General features: G+C 42.1%; 1 protein-coding gene across 2 annotated transcripts in view; it reads right to left on the reverse strand.

The window, feature by feature from the left end:
* Positions 1-1,409: 1,409 nt before the first annotated feature.
* The window catches only part of LOC6578590 (myosin-M heavy chain), a 77,467-nt gene continuing 53,763 nt past the window's right edge, over positions 1,410-25,113 (reverse strand). Inside the window, exons 2-8 of one of the 2 annotated variants that reach the window (XM_002004463.4) lie at positions 9,211-10,855; positions 8,938-9,132; positions 7,483-7,648; positions 7,247-7,400; positions 7,018-7,163; positions 6,690-6,903; positions 1,410-3,920 (exon numbers count right to left, since the gene is read on the reverse strand). In XM_002004463.4, coding sequence (XP_002004499.2) covers positions 1,747-3,920; positions 6,690-6,903; positions 7,018-7,163; positions 7,247-7,400; positions 7,483-7,648; positions 8,938-9,132; positions 9,211-10,855 — 4,694 coding nt within the window. In that variant the 3' untranslated portion in view covers positions 1,410-1,746. Of the gene's footprint in view, positions 3,921-5,184; positions 5,317-6,689; positions 6,904-7,017; positions 7,164-7,246; positions 7,401-7,482; positions 7,649-8,937; positions 9,133-9,210; positions 10,856-25,113 lie in introns of those variants that run through there. The other variant, XM_044010489.1, reaches the window with a different exon arrangement.

Raw genomic sequence — 25,113 nt, forward strand, 5'->3', positions numbered from 1 at the left:
CAGCGGCATGTATGCGAAACTAGTTCAGTTAAGCCGATAGCCAGTGATAACTTTTTTTTTTTTTTTTTTTTGATTTTTTGTATATTTATTTTAAGCGCTGAATCTGTACAATGCAAGTTTAGTACCAGTGATAACTAAACTTAAAATCCTTTTTAACTCAAAAACAGCAAGGATAATATTTGATATCCTTTGAGTGAATGATGACGATGGTTATTGCCTATCGTTTGATATATAACTTGGCAGGATATTCAAGGATACACTTAAGTTATTGCAATTATTTGTGAAAATTATGTCCTTTGATCCTTAGATAACACCATCAAAATATAACTTGGATTAATACAGTTGATCCTTCCGAGCTTAATGCACTATGTCCTGTAAAAATACCTCAGGATTTGGGGAAGTTATAGCTATTTAGCTTAAAACAGGATATTTTTAAGATACCATATCTCGGTCATATCCTTGAGGATATCTAAATGACATACTTTTTTGAGCTCGTGAGAGAGAGTACTATCGATTGGCATTCAAGAATTTCCAAATTTCCACTAAAAATTTTTCATCAATTTTTGCAAGGGGTTTGGTCAGAAAGTGGACTATCAGGATGTCCATTGGAACAAAAAAAGTATGCATCTAGCTGAGGACGAATTTGTCATCAGAAGAATGATAATCCTTCAAACAGCTGAGTTATAAGGACTTATTTTTATAAAGAAAAACGCCTATAGCTCATCAGCAAGCCTGCGTATCCTGAAAAATATTGCATCAGACAATGTGGGGTCACCAGAGCTATCAACTGGCCAAAGGACATCCGAATCGCATTAGTGGTTGCCAAGATATTGGCGATTTTGTGTGTTTTGCCTGATATCCTTTGGCCGCCGGACCAGCCAGAAGCAGAAATATTACAAGTCGTGGATTCTTAGATGACAGCAAAATATTTTGATGGGGATCGATGCAGGAGGCCCTAACGATGCGAACACACCATGTCCATGTGCAAGGATATGGCCAGGATTTTCCATTTTGATATATATATATATTTTTTCATTTCCAATGGTCAGCCCATGCGGGTATGCAATGAATTTGTATATTTCGGCATTCATATGGAAGCCCAAAAGTATGCAGCAAACACTGCATTAACCAATATACGAAACAGCACAAAAGTATGCTGCCATTTATTTAGCAACGAATACATTTTATTGGCATGCCTGAAAGTATGCATTGATAATTTTGATTTTGTCAACCCTTGCACAGCAGAAAAGTATGCAACCTTTTTGGGTAAAAGTTTAGCGGCAACTAGATTTAAATCTGCATAAATGGTGAATCTTTTTTTTTTTTTTTTTTTTTTTTATTTGTTAAAGCCATACGAGGTTTTTCGAATCGAACACATATTTCTTTGTTTTTATTAAATTATTTGTTTTATTGTAATTTTTAGCGGGTACAATGCTCATATCTATTATTATATATTGCAATTTAATGAATATAATTTTAATAGTTGCTAGAACACATAAATTTGATCAAATTCTCAAATATTATTTAGCCGCGAATCATCTTAGAATTACACTTACACATTGCATAAAATATCTACAATTCTTATAATTTGGACTGATGCACACGTACATTGTATATACATATAGATAGTCGCTATTTTAAAAGTATTTCCATATATACAATAATTAATTAATTAATAATAATCATGAAAAATACAAACAGGATGAATTTCTATGGCAATGGACAAAGGAATTTTTCTCAACTGGTTTACTTGTTAAAGTTCTCGATCTGCTGGAGCACCCAGCTGCGCGACGCCGCCTGGCTGAGATGCGGTGGACAGATCACCACACTGGGATGATGCTGTCCCAGCAGTTCCTGTAGCGTTGCTTTTGTTGGCTTCGGCGCTATCTGAGGAGGCGACGGGTGACGCTCGCATCCATTGGCCGGCGGCGGAGGTGGGGGACTGCGTGGCCGTTTCACATCGTAATCAGTGCTGCGCTTCTCGTTGTTGTCGTCACTGTAGATGGCCGAATCACGGAAATCATTCTCCAAGCTGTCCTCCACATGCTGCTCATACTCAAATCCGGATGCAGGCAGCTCAGTGGCCGAGCGCTTGCGCTGCTGATCGCACATGCTGTCGCTGGAGGTGCACGAGGAGGAGGTCAGCGAGAAGACAGAGTCGCGCTGTAGCGATGCCTCCGAGCTGGCAATGATGCTGAACAGCGTCTTCGGATCCGCATAGTCGACGTGGGCCATGCGCTCGCCCACCGCCTCGCTGCCTTGGCGATGCAAAATGCTTTGGCGGCACATCTCACTCACATCGGAGACGCGACGCTCGGGCGGACGATTCGGAGTGCGCCCAAAGGCCATGCTCAGATTGTCGATGGACTTGAGAGCACGCGGCAGCAGCGAGATCTCCGAGTGGCTCACGTTTTGACCGCCCGACGTGCCATTGCCATTGAGCAGACGCTTCACTAGGTTCTTTGGTATAGGGCGCGCGTAAAGCGCATCGATCTGATCCGCCTCGGAGTTGCTGGACTCCAGGCTCAGATTGATGACAGTCGACTGGCTGTCGCGCTTTACAGTGGAACCCGAACTGGACTCAGAGCCGGTGCTGTCACGCTGCTCCTGCTGCTGCTGTTGCTGCACTGCATCCTCACCCACGCGCTGCAGCACGCCATCCGGCGAATAGACCAGCGTCACGTAGTCCGACTCGGGTCGTGGGGCGGGCGTTCGCTTCTTGAAGTACTGCACGGACTTGGCGCGCCCCAGCACTGGGGAGAACTTATAGGGCACATGGACGTTGCGCAGCAGTGTCTCATAAATGGGCTCCTCCTCCTGTTCTTGCTCCTGCTTCTGCTGCTGCTGCTGCTCCGCCTCCAGCGGCGGCGGCGAACGCGAGGGCGGACGAGGCGGCAAAGGTGGCGCCTCCTCCGGACTGGGGCTAAGCGGCGTCGTGGCCTGGCTGCTGTCGCGGCGCTGCTTCTGCTGTTTGTTCTTGTTGTAGATGCGCTCGAACTCCTTGGTGTTCTTCAGCAGATCCAGGACGATCTCTGCATCCCGCTTCGCCTTTTCAGCGGGCGTCGGCTGCGTCTCCTGCTGGCTGTCGTAATACTGTTCCACCTTGGTCTCCTGCGCCTCTTCGGCCAGCTCAAGGTCCTCCGTGGACTCGGTGATCTTCAGCACAGCCGAGCTATCGAACTCACTAAGATCCATGTAGAACGTGGAGCAGCTCTCCTTGCGAACGCCACCACTGCCGCCGCTGCTGCCCCGCTGCTTCTTCAGGTTGGCAATGCGCTTGGGCATTGTCTTGTGGTTGTATTGCTTCACCTCGAAGAAGCCCTTGGCCTTGGCCTTGCGCTCGCTGAGATCGGGTTTGCTGCCACGCAGCGAGGCGGCGCTATCGTCGTCCGCCTCCCGCTGCTGCTGCTCGTCCAGGCTGAAGCCGCTGATCCGAGGCACCGACTTGCTGCGCTCCTTGAGCGCCTTGTAGCTAAACACGGGACTCTGGGACTTGGTGCGACTGCGCTGCTCCCGCAATATGCAACCGCACTGCTCCTGCTCCTGCTGCTGCTGCTGCTGCGCCTCGCACTTGCAGTGCTCCTTGCTGGCGCTGGACTTGGAGTCGCGCTTGTTGCGATAGCGCACGGCTGCGGCCAGCTTCTGCAGCGCTGTGTCGTCCAGGCTGTTGTTGCGCGACAGCGGCTTGGCCGGCTTGGTGGCGACTCCTGCTGCCGCTGCCTGCTCCGGCGAGGGCTGCTCCAGCGATTCATTGAAGCTGTCAAACGAACTGGAGTTGGTCAGCGTCTTGCGTTTGAATTTGGAATTGCGCAAACGGATTTCGCTGCGCCGACAAGCGTTGCGCCGCTCCAAATACGTCGGCGTCGAGTTGCTGCTCGAGTTCAGGCTCCACTTCCAGGTGCTGCGATCGGGCGTGCGATCTAACCAAATCACAAAAATAAATAAATAAATCAAATGCCAATTAGTCTCGGGCACTCAGACATTCGAGTGGGGGCGTGGCAAGGCAAGCAGACGCTGCAATGAGAGTATGAACAATGTCGAGGGACGCACCAGCAACGTTCTCTAAGCACTAGCAAACCAGAGCAACTGCATCAACAACAAGCCATAACCATTCCTGCAAGCATGCATACTTAAATTTAATGGGGGATACTCAAGGACACTTGCTTCAAATGGCTATAAGATGGGAAGCTTTTTAGAAGATTTTTTAGCAACATATTTGCCTTTTAAACAGACATATATTATAAATCAAGCTTTTATTTATATATCAGATATTTCTTAGCAACACATTTTCCTTTTATATATATATTTATATTATGAATCAAGCTTTTATTTATATATCAGATATTTTCTTAACGGGCAACATTGAAGAGCTTTCAATATGTTTAATTGTTATATCTGTGTTAATTTTTTTGTAATTAAATTTTTTGTTTTTATTTTTTATTTTATTACTATCATGGACTGTAGAATCTATAGAACAATTTTATACTTTAAGAACATATTTGGATCGATCTTAATATCTGATTAATCTTAAGCTTTTATAGCACTTTCTTGATCAACTTTGCAATGCAACAGTAAAGAGCTTTTTGTGAGCCTTTATTGAATACAATAAAGCTTTGTTAAAGTTAAGCTTTTTGCTAGATTTCACAAAGTTTTTTTTCTCAGGATTAATCCCAACTGGAACTGATTCAGTGAAAGACAAATTAAAGCTCTGCTATGCTAGCTTTAAGTATCGTAACGTCATTATGATAACTTCAAGTGCAATCCAAGAAGCTCACGTGTCCTTTAGAGTTGGGGTCTTTGGGGCGATTTTCAGTGTTAGTAGTGTTGTGTGTGCATGCTGATCATAGTTAATGGGGTTAGGAATGCGTACATGCTGGACGTAAGACCAGTGAAGCAGATAGAAGCCAATTAGAGTAAAAATTCACAAGCCAAGTTAGGGTAGAAAAACGTGTGTAAATTGATAACTCGGAATACTTACTAGGCAGCGATCGGATATATCGGATTAATAAGACTACGTCTGCGCGCCGCAAATACCAGCAAATTATTTAACTAATTACGATTACGATTACGATACGATTACAGAGTTTAACGATAACAATTGGCAGTTAACAGTTAAGTTAATTTACTAAAAATTGTACTTTAATTAAATTTTAGTTGTTTGTTTTATTTTGTTTTTTTTTTTTGGGGGCTGGGGTTATGGAAGAAAGTAGTTCAGTCTCTGGTGTTTAGCCTTAGGGAACGCCTTAGAAACTAGTTAAAGTTTTCTTTTCTTGTTTGGTTTGGGTGGTTTAGTTTTAAATTGCGTCACTGGTAGTACTACAACGGTAAACATATAGCAAAAATAAAAGAGTATATATAGAGTAGGTATATGTCTGTATATAGATAAAAGTTAAGAGAGATTCACACAAATACTAAAGTTAAATGAAGAGTTACACACACCAATAAACATTTGTATTAGAGTTAGTCAAATGGGAGCCTTAAACCAATTATATAACATTATGCAGGCAAGTACAGTTGCGCACAAAGCATGTGCAATTAAAATGTGCAAACATCTGAGATATATGTATGTATATATGTATTTATATAGGCACACTCACACACAGACATAAATCAACTTGAGAGCGCCAGATGTGGCACGATTTTCAGCCACATAAAAGGAGCTTAGCGCAAAATAAACTAACTGAAAAGTATTTTAAGACGCGGTTATGTCACTTCAGTTGAGTCCCAGCCAGCAGCTGGCTGAAGAGGCATATGAAGTGCAGAACTGCACTGCAAGAAATCAGACTAAGTCTTGACAGGATAGAGAAAAGGGGAGCGTGAGAGCTTTTATTAATCAATTACCAAAGTCGCAATTTCGAGTATTGACATTGAGCTTTCAGTAAAAATGAGATCTCGATTCTACATGTAAAATGCTTTCTTAATTTATGCGCGTGAGTGAGCTTTTAAAGGATCTCTGATAGAGCAAAGAGATCATAGAACTTTAAAGGGTATTTAATGAGAACAGCTTAGAGTCTATTGATTCAAAGTCAAAGTTTTTAATTGAACTATGGAACTTGGCTTGCACTTTTAGCTTTCAAAGCTTTCCATTTAATGTTCTTCTAAAAGCTCCCTTTTTTGGGAGTACATAATTGAAAGGTTTCAAAATTTGAAACTGTGCTAAAATCGATTTTCAAGCTTAGCCTATAAGTATAAGTTAAAGCTTTAATGAGTTTACATAACTGTACTAAAATAAACAATTATTCCAGTGAGCTTTAAAAGCTCGTGCAGCTTTTTCCCTTCATCCTGCTCAAAATGGTTTGCAGTGTAGTTTATCTCTAAGAGTTACTGTACATAATTTAACGCATTTCTTCTCAGTGTACTTAATGAGCTTTGAAAGCTAAATGTGGTAGCTCAGTCAACATTTTTTTGAACAGTGCATTTGCACGTGTGCCCGCATAACTGTAACTACACTACATCATCATAGCTTGCCGTAAAATATTGCAAAAACTAAAAAACAAAAACAAGCAAACAGTGACAACAACGACAACGAAAACAACAACAACAACAGCGACAACATGGAAAGACAAACATTTAAGACACACAGGTAGCGGCTATGCAGAAACAAAAACAAAAGCAAAAACAAAGAAAACTATAAAGAGTTGATGGGCTGCTTGAGGCAGACAGCTCAGCTCAGCTCTGTTGGGGCTCACCTTCCTCGTTGCCCAGCTGGTAGACGAGCTCCTTGGCACGAGTGGGTATATCCAGCTCCTGGAGCATCACATCTTTGATGTGCTGCGTCCAGATGCGCTTCTGGTCACGATTTCTGGCCGTCAACTTGATTTGATTGCGCGGGTCATCGAAGGGTATGACATAGAAGCTGGTCGGCTCGCCGGGCAAATGCTCGCTCAGCATTAGATTTTTTTGCTACAAATGAGAGAGAGAGAGAGAGAAGAGAGAGAGAGAGAGAGAGAGAAGGAGAGAGAGATAGGTTAGTGAGTGATTTGATTCGGGGTCGGCTTTCAATAGGGCTCTATTTACGGTTATGAGGCTCTTGAACTGCAGACGACCGTCCTCCTTCTGCTTGGTAATGATCAGCATCGTCTCGAAGAGGAGCACCTGACGCGGCTTGTTGTGCTGCTCCATGAGCAAGCCCTCGTGCCTCAGTTCTCGCAGCACGCTCAGATCTGCAGCGTCATTGAGAGAATGCGAGAATGATTCTGGTTAATGTCGGCCTGGCCGGAGCACAGCTAGACTCAGTCGAACTCACCTGGTCCCATCCAGCCGTCGAGTATGCCGGACAGCTCCTTGACACGACTCTGCTGCTCCTGCTGACGCTTCACCTGGTCGATGTGATGCGCTACCTGTCGCATTATGGCATACGCCTCAGCTACCTCCTTCACATCGCAGTGCTTGCGCAGGCTCTGAAAGAGAGTGAGAGAGAGAGAGAGAGAGAGAGATGGGTTAGAGGGAATTGCTGGGAACTCTCATGGTGCCTCTACTTACGTCCAGCAGCAGATGGTACTTGAGTATGCGTTGCACCGGTTTCAGCAAATAGGAGCCAAGGGGCAGGCGATGCTGCAGCAGCGTCTGCGTGGAGGCCAGCAACGTATTCGTATGCTTCGCCTGCAGCAGTTTTGTCAACAGCGAGATGGCTTCCGGGTAGCTTGTGCTGTAAGACAAAAGAAGAAATACATATATACATACATATATATATGAGTATATATAGCTGCTGATTTATGAATACGACTTTGAGCTCTTCATCAGGCCCAAACATCAAGAAATTTGAATTTAAAATCAGCTTGTTGGAGGAGTTGCACACATGATATATGCCCAGCTGTCAGCCGGGGCGACAAATCAAACGGCGGCCAAATTGACAGAAACCGAAAGAGAAGCCAAAGCCAGAGCCTGAGCCAGAGCCAGAGCCAGAGTCGGGAACGGAGCGGAGTCAGAGCCAAATGTCAGCGCCTAAATGGAACATCGAGTAAGGCGAGCATGGCGTGCTTGGACTGCCAAAGCTCCAGTCAAAGTCAATGTTCGTGTCTCAACTGCAATCGAGATCAGCTCTTTGTGCTTTTTTTTTTCATTTGTTTTGACCAGTCCAGTTAACCGTTCTTGGCCAGGCTATCTGAGATTTGGCAAACACGCCAAGCGCTTGGGGAAATAACCTGACGACTTGTCTACAAAATACCAAAATCTAAGAATAAATCAGAGCAGGAGAAAGAGGGAGAGAGTGGGAGAGAGGAGAGAGCTGAGAAAGTGCTAGACTATAACTCAAATTATACAAAGGAAGCCAAAAAGGAACGAGAAGTCAACGAGAGGGTTAGTTGAGCATAGAGCGAGGGAGAGCAAGGGAGGGAGAACAAGGGAGAGAGTACATAGAGAGTGAAAGAGGAGGGGGGAGCTTGAAAGAAAGAGGAAGCAAATGGATAAAGAAGTAAATAGAGAAAGGGAGGAGAGAGAGAGAGACATATATATAGAGAGAGAGATAGAGAGAGACATATATATATAGAGAGAGATAGAGAGAGATATATATAGAGATATATATATAGAGAGAGATATATATAGAGAGAGATAGAGAAAGGGAACAGGATACCGATAGAGGAATAATGAGAAAAATGGTAAAAGGGCATAGCGAAAAATAAGATATATCGATAGAGAGAGAAGGATAGAGAGGCAGACAGAACGATACATAGATATAGAGTGTGGGGTAGCTAGAGTGAGAACGAAAGAACGAAAGGAGAAGACTAATAGAGAGAGAGAGAGTGAGTTATATATAGAAGATGAAAGTAGCTAAGCTGTGTAGAAAGTTGATAATGAGACGATATATAATACAGGAAATGTTAACTATGGTATACAGCTCTTCTGGCAATCCCACTACTCTAAGCTGAGCTGATGAGCTGATCCATAGAGCTCGCTTGTAATACTATTGAGGCAGTAGATTGTGATTACTTCACTCACCAATAGGTTGTGTACACATTAAAGCGATCGCGTAGGTCAATGAAACATTTCGCTATTCGTCCCGGATCCATGCCCGAGTTGATGAGCTGCTGCAGCAGCAACGAATTGAATTCGTAAATCTCTTCAATGTTGGCAAAGAGTATTTGCAATTCGTCGGTGCGCAGACAGGCGCGCTCCTTCCAGTCCAGAAGGTAGCTGCAGGAAGAGGAGGAGAAAGGGGAAGAGAGTTGTTAGAGGAGCTCACGCGGACTGTCAGCAGGTGATGTGGCTTACCCTTTGATAACCTGACCCAGATCTTCGACAAAGCTCCGCTCCGAGTCCACAATTTCCAGGCAGGCGCGTTCCAGCACGGTCATGGGATTCGTATGCGAGGGATGATGATGATGATGATGGTCGCCCAGCTCGTTCTCGCTCTCGGCCAAACTCTCAACACTGGCCAAATAGGAGGTGGCAGCCAGCTTGCCATTGAGCAGCTGGTCCGAGCCCGAACTGGAGCTGGACGACGTGGAGCAAATGGAGGAGGAGGACAGCGGACGATTGTTGAGGCGCGTCAGCTCGCTCAAGCGCGGCGGATACTTCGGCTTGATGTCCGTCAACGTGTCCAGACTCTCGGCCGACAGCTTGTTGGCCTCCTCCAGCTCAGCCAGCTGCTCGGCCGTGGGCAGCCGCAGTGGCATGCCGCCACCCAAGGTGCTCGCCTTGCCACTCTGGCTCTTCAGCTTGGTGCGCGCATACGTCTGCAGCGGGGAGCCCGGCCCGGCGGAGCCACACTGGCTGGCGCGCGGTGCCGAGACGCTGCGCACCAGTGGCTTGCCAATCAGCGGCTTGTTGATGGCCTCCACCAGCTGCTCGGCCGCCTCTTCCCCCTCGCCCAGATCCAGGTCGCTCAATGTCAGCTTCTCGATGTGCTGGGCAACCAGGTCAAAGTTGATCGCGTCCACAAACGGCTCTGGGCTGAGCGGCTCACTGGCCACCACAAAGGCCTTGTGTCTGGGCGGTGCCACCGGCGTACTGGCTGCACTTGGAGCTGGTGCTGGTGCTTGTGCTGCTGGTGGTGTTGGTGGTGGTGCTGTAGCTAGCTGCCTGCTCGTCACCGCCAGCTGCTCCATTTCGCTTAATTTGATGCTCTGCAGCTTTAGCTTGGAGAACGGATTGCCCCCGAAGTGAAAGGGTGTGCCGGGCGCTGCCTTGTTGGTGGGTGTCTTGTCCTCATCCGCGGATGAGCTGGCCTTTCTGTGCGCACCACCGACGTAGTCGCTGCCCGCATCCAAGGTGGACACCAGGTCGCTGCCCGATTGTGTGGATAGCTTGCCCGTTGTCTTGGAGAGCGGCAGATGCGATAGCTTCAGTTTGGGTGGTGCTGTGGTTGCGGCCTTTGCATAACGCAAGGGCGTGGGGCTGCGCTGACCGGGCAGTGAGTGGGTCTGCTGCTGCTGCTGCTGCTGCTGGATGGCTTCGATGTCGATGGCGTTCACGGGCTCCGCATCTGCGTGTGTAATAATCCGCTGAACATTGGGCGAGAGCACGCGAATATTGTTGCCGCGCCGCGAATGATTGCTGGATGCTGTGGATGAGATGCTGTGATTGCTGCCCAGCTCCTGACGCCGTTGCACCACCAATCGACTCAGCTGCACGCCATCCGCTACATCGTCACGCAGGCCGGCAACCACCAGCGGCGTTTGTGCTCCACCATCCAAACTATAGCTGCCCGAATGGTTGTCGCTGCTGTTGTTGCTGTTGTTGCTGGTGGTGCTGCTGGTGGTGCTGCAATTGCTATTGCTGCGCTTTGGCGTTGACTCACCGCTGCTCTGGCTGCTCTCACTGCTGTCAGCCTTTGTTGCCGTTGGACCAGCGCTCAAGGTGTTTGTCAGCGTGTCATAAAAGCCCAACAGCGAATGGGCTAGCTCTGTGCTGCTGCCTGCAATAAATTGAGAATTCATTATGATAGGATGGCCAATAGTTGTAGCTAGCTACATATATATATATATATGCATAAAGACAGATATTTATATACGTGTGTCGAGTTGGGAATGCATAGAAAACTATAGCTGAATTTATGCTTGAACATAAAAAGACTGAGCAGTGCTTCAGATCAGCCTAGACGTAAGATTTTGTGGATAATTTTCACACATTTCTAAATTCACTATAATTTATTTATTGGTTTATATATGTATATTTATCTATATATTATTTACGTCCAAATCTCAGCTACAAAGGGTTCTACCTAAGTATTAGACAAGCCATTTCGAAAATTACTTCTTTAAAGGTTAAATAATTGATTTGAAATTCAGTTCTATTCTGAATTCATATCTACTCTTAGGTACGATCTCTCATATATACATATTTAATAATTCTTAGTAATAAATATCAAATCATCTCTATTAATATAAATCAGGTTAGCTATCCACTAAAAGTTTGACCTTAAGCTTTGCAGCTAGATAAGTAAACTTGAGTTCGAAATTCGAATCCATTAGCTTGTAGTTTTATATCAAAACTTGTATAGATTTTTCATAAATCCTAAATGGAAAGTTCCATAACTATGTTTCATCTATAGTAATTTCAGAAACTATCACTGACCTTCGCTAGGCAGTTTGGCAAGAAATCTTGCAGATTGCCTCTTCATAAGACCAAAATTCAATATTTCGAATCACACTCTATTATAATAGTAATTAATATATAGTAATGCGTATATCGATAATGATAATTATTCATTGATGTAAAGCTTTATATGTATGTATAGCTGTATATATATAAGTATATCCATATATATGAAGCTTTACACATATAGCTATTCCAGCTTAGCATATGATTGCTTTATCTATAGTAAACCCAGAACTATCCAGCTGAAAGAGAACTCTCGGACCTTCAGCTTGACAGTAAAAGTCAGCACTTCCAATCCCACAATCTATTTTAATGATTTAACAAGTAAAGCCCTAACTCAGTTATTTATTATTCAAAGTCAATCAAAAGCTAAGAAAATTCTTACTCTTACTCTCTCTATATATACATATATAATACTCAATTGTTTACGATCTAGTCTAGACGCGATCGCAGTTTATAATTCATGAGTCGTCGATCTTGATCTGCATTCCACGTTTGTTGATTTATGCAATTTGCTGGCTTTTGTTTATTTTTTTCTTTAGCTTGGCTTACAAGGGGCATCATTAAATAGCTATTGACTATTGACTGGCATGATCTATAATTTATATATCAACTGTCAGATATCATATATGTGTGTGTCTGTGTGTGTGTGTGTGTGTGATATCGAATAATATTATTAAATTCGCTAGTTGTCGAAGGTTCTCTTTGATTAATTGAACCATTTGTGAGAACTGATGAGCAAAGCTAAGGAATGCCCCGTTGCCAATTGCCCAGTTGACTGTTTGTCAGATGTTTGTTGTCGTGGTGGCGGTGCTGGTGGTGCCGGTGGTGGTGGTGGTGGTTGCGTTGCCATATCAATTCCCATGTCAGGCCAGCCAGCCAGCCAGGCGGACAGACTCGCACTCGAAGGCAGCCTACTTATTTATGCAGCAGACTCAACCAAGACAAGAACTCAAACTCGAGCTCAAACTCGAACTCCAAGCAGAAGTAGAAGTCGATGTCTTGACTTGTTGCCTTGACTGATGGCCGCATTCTGTTCACTCTGCAAGTCTTGCTCTCATGTGTGTGTGTGTGTCTTTTGCGTGTCCTGGGGCTAAACAACTCAATACATCAGCTCGCCTCAGCTCGACTCGGCTTGACTTGGCCTGGCTTCAACATATTTCATTTAACGCAGCTCAAAATTATGGCAAATATCACAAAATTATGTGAGGCCGATGCGGCCTATCAACGCGTGACGATCGTTAGACACGGCCACATATTAGCCCACACAGTCAAAGATCAAGTTATGTGGAATATATGTAGCAGAAAATGTTAGGTTGTGTTGAGATAGTCACAATCACTGGAATACCCTTGCTAAAAGAACCTCTTCTTATACTGTATTCTTTCTCCAAGTTCTTTCTTAAGATCTCAAGACTTGGCTACGTTTAGATTATGTAGAGAGCGATTAAATCTTCGTGATTATATAGCAGACAATATTGAAGAGCGTGAGTGTTCTATATCATATATCTAGAACTAGAACAACTCTCCCTATTTTACGATCTATGTATATCATTTTGCTGTAGTTACTGACTCATCTGTAATATCGACTAATTATATGTACTTTCTGTTCCTTCTATCATGTACCCTTACTAGTCTCTTTCCCATTTCTTTACATATTTTGCGTGTTACCTTATCCAACAAATCCTATTTAATTGTCCTTTTCCTTGCCCAACATCATATGGGATTTATAGTATCTTCACCTCTTTTTCTCTCTTTCTCCCTCATCTCATCGCTTCTCACCGACCTATACACCCTCTCTCACGCGCTCCTTACCCATTCACTCTTCGTCTTCATACATTCCTCGCCCTGCTTGACTCACTTCTCAGCTCTTCTGCTCCATTGACTTGGACCAATCTAAATATTTTACTCATCAATTTCCTTACGTTTTCCTCATGGAATTCCTCACAGCTTATCTTACGCAGCTTTTCCCTGCCTTTCAATTTCCTCCACTCGCCAATTTTCCCATTCATTGCAAGTCGCCGTCCGTACTGAGTCTTCTCCGCGCTGACTTATATATGCGTGCCTAATCCGAATGTCTAATCTTTTAGCACATTTGCCTAACAGCTCCAAGGAGAAATAAAGAGCTGCCCACAGTTTCTGTGGCGAGGTTCAAAAACTGTGCCGGCTGCGACAGCAAAGCCTTAGCTCAAATCAGGCAATTAACTTTAGCAACACACACACACACACACACAGAGCCGCAGAGAGCCACATGGCCAACAGTGAGATGGCATCGACTGCAACTGGTTTTCAGCTATTTAGAATCCAACATATTAACATGGACAGTCAAGCGTGCAGCATCATCTTCATTGGCAGCCTTAGACACTGCGCCCAGTTCCCAGCTCTCCCAGCTCTCGCGACTTCAAGCTCCTGCACAGTAGCCAACGGGCCACTTTTTCTTCTAATTGCAAACGGTGTCAATGTGAAGTTGGCTGCAATGTGGTTTTCCTCCCCTTGTTTCTATTTCATATATTTCCTTTTAGCTGGCAGCTAGTTGCCACGTACAACAATTAGTTTGCTGCAGCAACAACGCCCACTGCCAGCCAGACAGCTGGACTGACTGCCTCAGACTGATGGACTGATGGAACACTCAGTTATTCAACTGTCTATCTGTCTCTCCGTCTGTCTGTCTGTCTGTCAGTTGGACGGGGCGACTGGCTGACGACAAGTCGTAAACATGATTTGTACATTTAATTTTTCCATCATTTCGCTAGATTATTGCGTGGGTAGCTCAAAACCAATGACGAGCTTTGATGACGCCACAAAGATCTGAGCATTTCCTGCTGCCGCAGCCGCTGCCGCTGCCGCTGCCGCTGCCGCTGCCGCTGCTGCTGCTGCTGCTGCTGCTGCTGCTGCTGCCTCTGGTGGCTTCATCTCTGACCCACTTTGGTGGCAAGAAGCGCATTTGTTGCAGTTTTGCTTAATTGCCAGCCGTGGGACGAAACTGGCAGCGAGCAACAGGTAACAGGTAACAGCTAACAGCCAACAGGTAACAGCTTATAGTTATGTCTGGCAAATGGCCACAAGACTTCAATTTTATCATTGTCATGAGTTTAATTAGCCGGCATTAGAGCAAAGCGCAACTATCAAATACTCTATAAATATGGGCAGCGCCGTTAATGGTGTCAAATATGAAATATGAAAGGTGTGAAATATGAAATATTGTATTATTTAAAAACTAAAGAAAATGGGGATTTAAAAGTTTACGACATAACAATATTTAAAAATTTATATATATAAATTAATTAACTAATATTGAAAATGAAACTATTTTTTTTATATATATTAAATTACATTTGTTTAATATTTAAATTTGTATATACCTATATCTTATATTATATGTTATATTACATATATATCTAAATTTTAAATATATTTTTTTATTTTTAAAATTTAAGTTTCAGAAAACTAAAATATAATTTTATTTAAAAATAAATAAATAAGTAAAATAAGAATTCAAGAATAATAAAAAATAATTAAAACTAAAATGTAAAATTAAAATTAATTTAACATAAACAGAATTGAATCGTAAAATTCAAAAATTCAGATAAACATAAAAATAAAAAAAATGCGAATCAAACAAAAGGCAAAAAGCATTGCATAATGTTACCTAACAAAATGTTATATAAATATTTATTAATTTATATAATATAATATTAATATTATTACCATAAAATTGTTAAATATATTTTTAAAATAATATTACTTAACTCAAATATTTTTATATTTAAATATTGCCATTCCTTTCATTAAAAACGTATTTTATTTTTAAGTCTGGCTTGGCACATGGCTTAATCCCTGTAGCCCATTAAAGTTTCGACGGCATTACGTATCTAAACTTTCCGCTTCAGTTAGCTATAGAGAATTATAGCAGTAATCTGAATGCAGCTCGCTTAAGCTGCGATCAGCAGCAGCTGCGATTTGCCTAATCAATTTATGGCATAATTTGAGTTGACAGTTTTATGAAGCGATTCCAGGGACTAAGCCCGCCTGCGGCAATCAGCCGGCGGAATCGGACAGCAATAAAACTAGCAAAAAAATATTTTAAAAAAAGAATAACAGAGAAGTTAAATAACAACATAAAAGAAGTAACAACTGCAAGCAACAAATTTACATGTCGCATTGTCACACACAGAGCAAAACAATGCAAAGCATTTCGCAACCTTTTTGTGCAATTGGAGTAGCCAAGGGGACAGCTGGGACATTGGGACAGCTGGGACATTGGAGACTTGACTGCCAGCTTTCGGTTACATTTGGGCAGACAGCGAGGCTGCCAGCTCCGGCCCGGCCTGGTCCGGCCCTTTGTCAGATTCTGTCGTCTACGGCTTCAGGTGTCAGTCGCAGTCGACGCAGCCGGCGATGCTATCACGGCCTATCATGGACGACTTGGACGGACGTGGCCCGTTTAAAGTGCGCAATTTATGGCAGAGCTGACACAATTTCATAATGCGCGAGACGCAGTTGCAAGCCGCCGATGGCTGCCCAAAGATTACGCGATATTCCTCTTCCTTTTCTTGTGCATACTGCCATGCTCGCTCGCTGAGTGTGAAGAGAGTATATTGGTTTCTGTGCAGTGTGGGTGGCAGAGTGGGCTGAGCATTTGATGGCTGGTGGGAGCTAGAGACTTGGATGAATATGAAAAACTTCCGTTCTCTAATAGAAACTTATGATATGAGGCAAGTGGCCATTGGGGGCGTGTCATATAGGGCATGCTTGTAAGGCTGGAGGTCTTGAAGTTAGAGACTTGAAGTAGAATATGAATTGATTTCTTCTAAGTATTTCCTCTACGTATTTCCTTTACGTATTTCTTTTAATTATTTCCTCTACGTATTTCCTATATGTATTTTCCTTACGTATTTTCTTTACGTAATACGTAGAGGAAGTATTTTCTACATGTATTACCTCTACGTATTTCCTCTACTTATTTCCTTGACGTATTCCCTTCACATATTTCCCTTACGTATTTATTTTACGTATTTCCTCTACGTATTTCCTCCAAGTCTTAGCTGAGCGATCACACACTTCTCTTCACAGTACTGCACTGCACTACAGACCCCCATCCGGCCTGGACGACTGAAGAAATGGTACAGCTGCTGCCCTTTATATAGGGCGACTTTCACTCAAATTTTGTGACCGGTGCCAGGTAGAGGTCGCTCTCATTGAGCTTCAACTGACCAATCAGAACACTCTCTGTTGCTTCAAGCACTCTAGCTTCGTTTTAGCTAAATATAAATACTAAATGAATATTGCTGCATACATATAAACAAATTAAATGATCTTCTCTATGGAAAGGATGAACCTTTGCTTTTCTCAGACGGAGAGATAGACTGAGACAGAGCAGTCTCTACGAGAGCGTTCTTACCTATTATTGATTGGTTGATCAATTCAAATATTTAGTTCACATATTATATTTAATATATGAATATATTCAGTTTATTTGGCATATTGAAAGAGTATTGCTCAATCCTATACACCCGATTGCAATGTGCTTTTATTAAACTTGCATTTTTGGTAAGCTGGCTAAAAATAGCAGCAGTCTTTAAGCTCTGCTCAACAGAGTTGGCAAAAGGTCAGGCAGAAGGTGTTGACAGCCACTGCAAGTTGATTTATAAGAGTTGTCGCATAAGTTGCAAATGTGGCGAAAGTCTTGCCCCACACACTACCTCTCTCCCTCTCCCTCTCCATCTCTGCCCCTCTCTCAGTCACTCTCGCTAGTCCGCATCGATTGCAATCGCTGCAGCAACGACGACAACTAAATCGATTGCTGCCTTCAGAGACTGTCGCACGCACCTCGCTCTGGCTTTGGCTCTGGCTCTGGCCAGCTGTTTGTTGTTGATAGCATTATATTAAGGCGCTTAGACGCTCGTCTGCAACAGGCAGACAACACACAAGATACACACACTCACACACACACACACACACACTCATTTGATATTTTAATCGGCATTTTATTTTTGTCTGCTTTGGCTGGCGCCGCATTTGGCGCAACGTTTAGGGAAATGACCAGAGGCCAGTTAAACACCACCAGCACCACCTCAGCCACCGCCGGCCACCTTATCCACAGCTGGGTCATTAAAAACCCATTGCCATACCTCGCTGCCGTTTTGGTATCTGTGTAAACGTGTGTTTAGCCAAATCAGCGCTCTTAGCGTGGACTTTGCGGCACGCATTTTGCAATTGCTATTAAATACCGTATTCGATGTGTCGCAAAATGCGCTTCAGAAACACATTTCAACTGATAAGAGACAACCAACAACAACAACAACAAATTGTATTGTTCATAAATTTTGAGTCGATTATTTAATGCAAAACAAATCAGTTTTTAGTGTCTTTAGTGAAGCATTCCAAGACACCTGCGATTAAATAACAAATTATGCACAGCTTTATATAATATATATAAATATACATACATACATACAAATATATGCATATGTATATGATTACAGCGGAAGCTCACATTCATGGGCCATTGGGCACACACACACACACACACACAGAGAGAGAACATTTAACAGCTGTGTGAAAACACATGTAAAATTTAACTATAATTATTATATATTTTTGGTATTACTCAATTTTAATAGCGGATGCAGCCAACACCCCGAAAACACAATGCAACGCAAGTCGGCGCTTTAGAGACGACTAGATGCATACACTAACTGAGACGGAGTGCTAGAAGTTGATATGGTATATACATACATCTATATAGATATGCGTAGAAGTAGATATAGTGGCATACACTATGTATATGAGATAAATAGGAAGTCTCTATGTCTAATACACCCTATAAAGCTGATTGACGTCAGCTTTCTGTAATAGAATATTTGTTAAAGAATATGGAATATAAATATAGAAGAAACCACTATATCGAATATACCCATAGCGTATAAAAAGAATATAAAACATATTACTAGAAAAATGTTTCGTACCGTATAAGATTGTTACTTATCATAGAGCTTATTCATGATATATATAATAATACTTAGTTATGAATATGTAATATAGTAGATATAGAAAATCTTAATACGGTAATATGATTCGACAGCAACCTCTATATACCTTTCCAATACCCATTAAATTTGATAATTATTATTCTCTAACTATGTCATAAACTCTCATAAGAAGATTTATAATATTCTGCTTGAAGAAGAAATTGCCTAACGGAGACATAGATAAGTTCTGCTTCTACTATATATATTTAGTATATACGATAAATTCATACATATATATTTCCAGTAGTTATCATATGTTTTCATTCAGATAGCCTGTCTACTTTTAAGTTTTATTTGGAAAATACTCTGCTATTCCATATATCTCTCCATATATCTTTGATATTCTCATGGATTATTTATCGAATATATGTATATATAAAAGATATATACAGAAAATAAATAAAAAAAATCTCTGTAAATCGTATCAATCTATCAAGAATCTCTGTATTATATGACTACCCTTTATCTCCTTTCCTACAAGCTAAGAGAAAGACAAGCCCTAATTGAAGTCTCTTTAAAATAAGCTTCAACTCTGATTCTATTTAACGCATATAACTTCACATCATCATTACAGGGTATACTAAATAATCAGTGACTGCAGCTTTCAGCTGGCTTTCATCTGCCCCATGCAGCATCCGTTCCAAGTGATACGATAATCGTGCTTTTGCAGAAAATATAAAGAAAGAAGAAGAAGCCAACTTCATAGCACTTACTTATGCTTAATCAAAAAGAGACAAGAAAAATATAATGAAAGAGCTAAAGCCAACAGTTGAATGATATTTTAATATGCATTTAGAGTCGCATTTCGAGGCAAATTGCGAAAGGCCATAGGAAATTGAGAGCCAAAGAGCATAAGAGAGAAAGACAGAGACAGACAGAGAGAGGGAGAGAGAAGAAGCATTCCAAAGATCATCTCCCCCAGCGCTGGGCTGCAGCTTATTCAACTTATTTATTTTTAGACTCCGGCCAAGATCGCATGGTTCACAGGCACTTAAACGGCTCCAGGCCCCATTGCTGTCTCCTGTCTCCCCACTATCTCTCTCTCTCTCTCTCTCTCTATTTGTGTTTATCTATCTTGCTCTTCTTTTTGGGGCCAACGCAATCCAATTCTAGCAAATTCCAGCGAAAAAGTGAAATCCTTTTCAAAAGGCGGCTGCAAACACACAAATCTAGGAAAATGTCGCTGAGCCGCAAACGTTATAAATCTTGTTCATATTTGCACGTGAAAAAATAAAACGAAAGAACTGAACGACTGAGCAAAGCACACGGACACATGGACGGCCTGGACAGTTGGCCCAGACGAAGCCATAAATGTCACGCAGCCCTGACTGGCCTCAGTCTCCGCCTCAGCCAACTGCCTGCCTAGACTGGCCTGTCCGCCCGCCTCCTGCCGGTTGCCCTCTAAAGCATATTAGTTTTCCACTAGCTACGTGCTAAATTCCTATGGCCAGAAATCCATTAAGCAAGACCCGGCCACCAGGCGAGCGGGGCAGCGGCAAGCACACGGGCTGCATGCCACGCGGCCCTAAAGTGCTAAAATCTCATAAAACGCTGTGCCCAGGCCGCCGAGGCCCAGGGCCCGGGGCCGAGGCAGCTGCTTCTAAATTAGCCCAACTCCAAAACTTCAGCTGCAACAGCTTTGAGGAGGCCACTCCTCGAGGCATGCGACACTTGCAACAACAGCGACAGCAACAGCGACTGCGACTGCAGCAGAGGCAGCAGCGACAGCAGCTGAATATTGTTGCCACCACCAACTTGCACTTTGCACTTCAGCCCGAAGGAGTCTCGAGTGGCAAAAGAAGCAGTCGGCCTGTCAAGAAGGCGAGTGAATTGGGCAACTAAACGATACCCTATAAATGCAAGAGCTTTAAAGTGAAATGATTAGTAAGAGAGGGAGGGCGAGAGAGCAAGATCGAGTAGCGAGAGTGGGGGAGAGAGTGAGAGCGAGAGATAGGCAAAGAGAGTGAGAGCGACAAATAGAGTGATATAGATTGATAGTGAGGGGAAGAGCGACAAAAAGATTGAGAGCGAGTGAAAGGGAGAGAGAGAGAAAGATACGGATATAGATATAGAGAGATAGGGCTATAGATATAGGGTGAGAGTTATTGTATAATCTATAATATATCTCTAGCCTGGTACAAAAATTAACGATGATTATCAATTGCTCTAGAATCTTTGAGCTCATTCACTCTCTACGTTACAGCATACCCCTATCTGAGTTCACCTCTTACAGGGTATACCCATATTGTAAGGAACTTTGCTGGCATTTTCAATGCAGCGTCCGTCGTTGACTTTGACATGACGAACTGAGCGAACTGCGTGACTCTGGCATTTGAACAGGAACAGCGATGAGGCGCACGCAGAACGTGCCCCTGAGCCATAAATAACAACAATATTAACAGCAGCAGCAGCAGCAACAACAACAACAACAACAGCATCAGCAGCAACATGTTTTTAGCCTGATGAATTGCAAACATGGCGTGAAAAATGCATAAAAGTGTGAAAAATATTACTAAAAATAGCTGAACACAAATGCAAAAATATAAAAAAAGAAATTCTGCAAAAAAAACAGGAAAGAGGAATTCCAAATTGAAAGGAAGTTGTCAGTCATATGGATGATGATTATTATTAGAGTAAATAAGGGGCGTAAGCTTAACAATGCGTTAATTAAAATTTAATTATTAGATTATTATAGTATTAACAGAAATATAAATGTATATTAATAATTAAAATATTATAAAACTATTGAAATGTATTTAAAAATAAAAATATCGAATATGCAGAAATGAAAAAATATTAAAAATTAAATAATAATAATAAAAATAAATTAAAAATTAAGTAAAAAATTTAATAATTATTATAAGAAAAACTACAAAATAAAAATTCATTGAAATAAATAATAATAATAAAAATCAACATAAAATATAAACGTGTATACGATTAAAAATAAAAATAAAAAAAATAAAATAAATAAGTAATATGTTTTAAAAATTAAAACAGAAACATTCAATAATTTTATAAATATATATTAAAAAAAAAAAAAACAAACAAAAAATGCTCATCAAATTGATAAATAAATAATACAAATTTTTTAATTATTTAAAATAAAATTCGATAAAATAAATAAAAATAAACCAAATATTTGGCCGCAAGCTAATTTCACAGGCTTTTTTTGGTCAAAATATTTGCCTGGGCCGTTGGCCTTATGCTAATGGCATTGCTATTGTTGTTGTTGTTTTTGTCGCTGTTGTCTATTGTTGCTGTTGTTGTTTTGGTGTTGGCTTTGTCGGTGCCAAATATGGGCAACAAGTATGCAGGAGACATGGCCATGACCAGTACCAGTTCAAGGGCTTTTTAAGGCGGGTGAAATTTGCAGCATGCAACACATGCAACATAAGCGAGCGGCGAGCCGCATATGGAAATTCGCTAACGATATGCGAACACTGATAAAGACATTCGAAAATCCGTGGCATTATATAAGCGAAGCAAACGTTTAATTAGCCGATAAAATGGCAAGAAAAGATTTCTATGCGAGAAAAAGGTTTCAAGCAGCTGCGCTTTGACCCCGCCAGCAGAGTCGCCCACGCGTCGCCGGCTGCTGAATAAAGGGGGGCCTGAAGAGGGCACTGGAGTACTGAGATAAAGGCAAAGGCAGAGGCAGCTGCTGTTTAATCCATGTGGACACATGATGCGGTTTTGTGGTCGGTAAACGCAGCTCATTTGAGCTGCATTCGCTTTCAAAATCAATTTTCGATACGCAACACGGGCGGAAAGCGAAAGCCACAATGAGCAGGAAATGTCTGTCAATATCTTGAAAGAAAATCTACTCAACTGCTGACTGTAGAAACTGGTGACTTCGGCTTCAACTTCAACTCCAACTTCAATTCAAACTTGAAGTCTAAACGCATTTTGATTGATTGGGCCAGGGCCAATAAGTGGAGCATGCAATTGCATAAGCCACGTTACGTGGGAGGAACTAAACGAGCAGACGCTATTATAGGCATATAAAGATGCATAGCTAAGACTTAAGTACAGTTAAGTTAGACAATCAATCAGAAGCTAGGCCCACAATCGATGAATATACCAATAAATCCCTTACTCAGACAGTCAATCAAACAGTGTAATAAGTCACTCAATCAGCCAGTTGACTATTCAATTCAATCAGACAATCCGTCAGTCAATCAGGTAGTCAATTGATCGGTAACTGAATCTATTCATCAGTCAGTCAATTCATCAAAAATCTGTTGGTCAATCAGTAGGTCAAAGAGTCAATCAATCATCCACTCCAATCGTCAATAAGTCGTTCAATCAGATAGTCAATCAATCAATCTAGTTAATCAGTTATTGAACCATACGTCAAATCAGTCAGTCACCCAATGAGTAGATCAAGCAGTCAATCAATCAGACTATTTATCAATCACAACACAGAAGATTGCACTATCCGTTAGTCAGTCATACCTTGGTTAATCAATCCATCAGTTACTCAGTAAGCCAAGAATCCCTAGTTAGTCAGTCTGTCAATTTCAAGTCTTTTAATAAGTCAGCCAGTCAGTCAGTCAATCAGTTACTTTGTCCAACAACCAATCAATTAAGCAGTCGATCGATCACAACTCAGTCATTCCCTTTATCAATAAGTCGTCAATCTAGCAGTCAGTCTTTCAAACGATCAGGCAGTCAATCACACATCAGTCAATCGTAGCTCAGTTCGCCAGTCGGTCAGTCAATATCCAGTCTGATAGTCACAAGTCTTTCCGCTATGTAAATCAGTAAGTCGGTTAGTCAGTCACTCAGTCAGTCAAACTCAACTCACTCCGAAAGTCTGTCAATCAGTCTGTCCTTCAGTCAGTCAGTCAGTCAGTCAGTCAAGCTCTGGCCTGTCTCTGTCGGGCCTCCACTGTCTACCGTTGCTGCACATTTGAAGGCCAACTGTCTTAAGGTGCTTTACACTACACAACACAATCAGGCAGATAGACAGATACGCAGACAGAGCGAGGGACAGGCGGACAGACGAACGGACGGACAGCTGAACACAATATTGACTTTAGATACGCGACATTGACTTCTGGTTAACGGCAATTGCCACAGTCTCTGCCACTGCCACTGCCATCGCCTCTGGCATCTCTCTCGTTCCCCCTGCATTGCCCTCTCCTACTCTCTCTCTCTTTCTCTCTCACTCCCGCTCACTCGCTCGCTCTCTGCTAATGAGCTCCATAAATAAGCCGCTGGTTAAATTTGCATGGGCTGTCGGCCTGTTGACACGCGGCCAAGACAAGATAACTTTGTTAACAAGCTGCACAGTTGATTTGTGCTGCTACTGCGTCTGCCTCTTCTTCTTCTTGCCTCTCCTTGTTGTTGTCAGTCTTTATGACAAGAGGCATGCAGCAGCATCTGAAAAAATCTGTACGCATTGCCAAGTAAAACTTTCTACAAAGAACAGTTCCCTTGCAGCTCAATCAATTTTAATTAGCTGAATAAAAAATGTTCAAGAAAATTTCTGTAAAATTTTATAATTTACATGATAAATCAAAATAATAAGACAAGAAGAAGAAAATATCAAAGCAACACATCTCGATAATATTATTAATAGCAATCGATTACGACTCAATAAATCTATCGATCAAGAAACGAAAGAATCAAGTCTAGACTTCTTTTAAAGATTTTATATGATTTTGGAGATAAGCTTAATTGCCTATTAATAGAGATGCAAATCAGCTTTAGCTGATTATTTATCGAAAATATTGTATATCGTATCGTAAGTAATCGTATCTGTCTTTCCTGGTTTTATACCTATAGATAATACTGAAATTTCCAATAAATGTTCGAACACCTAGCTAGGTTCACAAATTCCTTAGGATCATCTTCCAGTTGACTGATTCTCTACTCTCCCCTGCATCTTGCTTAAGTAACTGCTCAAGCCAACCCACTTACCTCTCTTGCATTCCCCAACCAAATGACTTAAAGTGTTTGCATTTCATCAACAGTCCACAAGACAATAATAATAAAACAACATACCTGCAAAGAGAAAGATTTAAGAGAATGAGTTAAATTAGTGAGTTCTGCGAGTTGAGAAATTCCCTGAAGGCCTTTATAAGAACCGTAATGGATAAACTTGCCCCCAAATGTTGCACTTAGTGCAGCCATATTAAGCAAGGCCGCCTGTGCGGAATGTGGAAATGTTGAAATGTGCTTTCAATGTCCAAAACGGGTGTCAGATGCCATAAGCAACACAATCTAAGTGAGTGAGTGAGTGAGAAAGAGACAGACAGAGAGAGAGAGAGAGAGACAAAGAGAGACTGATCCAATGTCAATGCCTTTTGAGCGTGGCTGCAATTGTATTTTGGTCAATGCACCAGCATCTCAACTCGACAGCCGCAAAGTGGTTCAAACATTTTTCCAATGAAAATATGCCAAAGATGCGATGTGTGGAGGATCACATAGAGAGACAGAGAGAGAGAGATAGAGAGAGAGATAGAGAGGGAGAAGGAGTGAGCGGGAGAGGAAGATGAACGCGTTTTAAAGGCCATCAGCCTGAATGGCTCACGTCCAA

This window comes from Drosophila mojavensis, unplaced genomic scaffold (genome assembly GCF_018153725.1).
Source record: "Drosophila mojavensis isolate 15081-1352.22 unplaced genomic scaffold, ASM1815372v1 contig_80, whole genome shotgun sequence".
NCBI lineage: Eukaryota > Metazoa > Arthropoda > Insecta > Diptera > Drosophilidae > Drosophila > Drosophila mojavensis.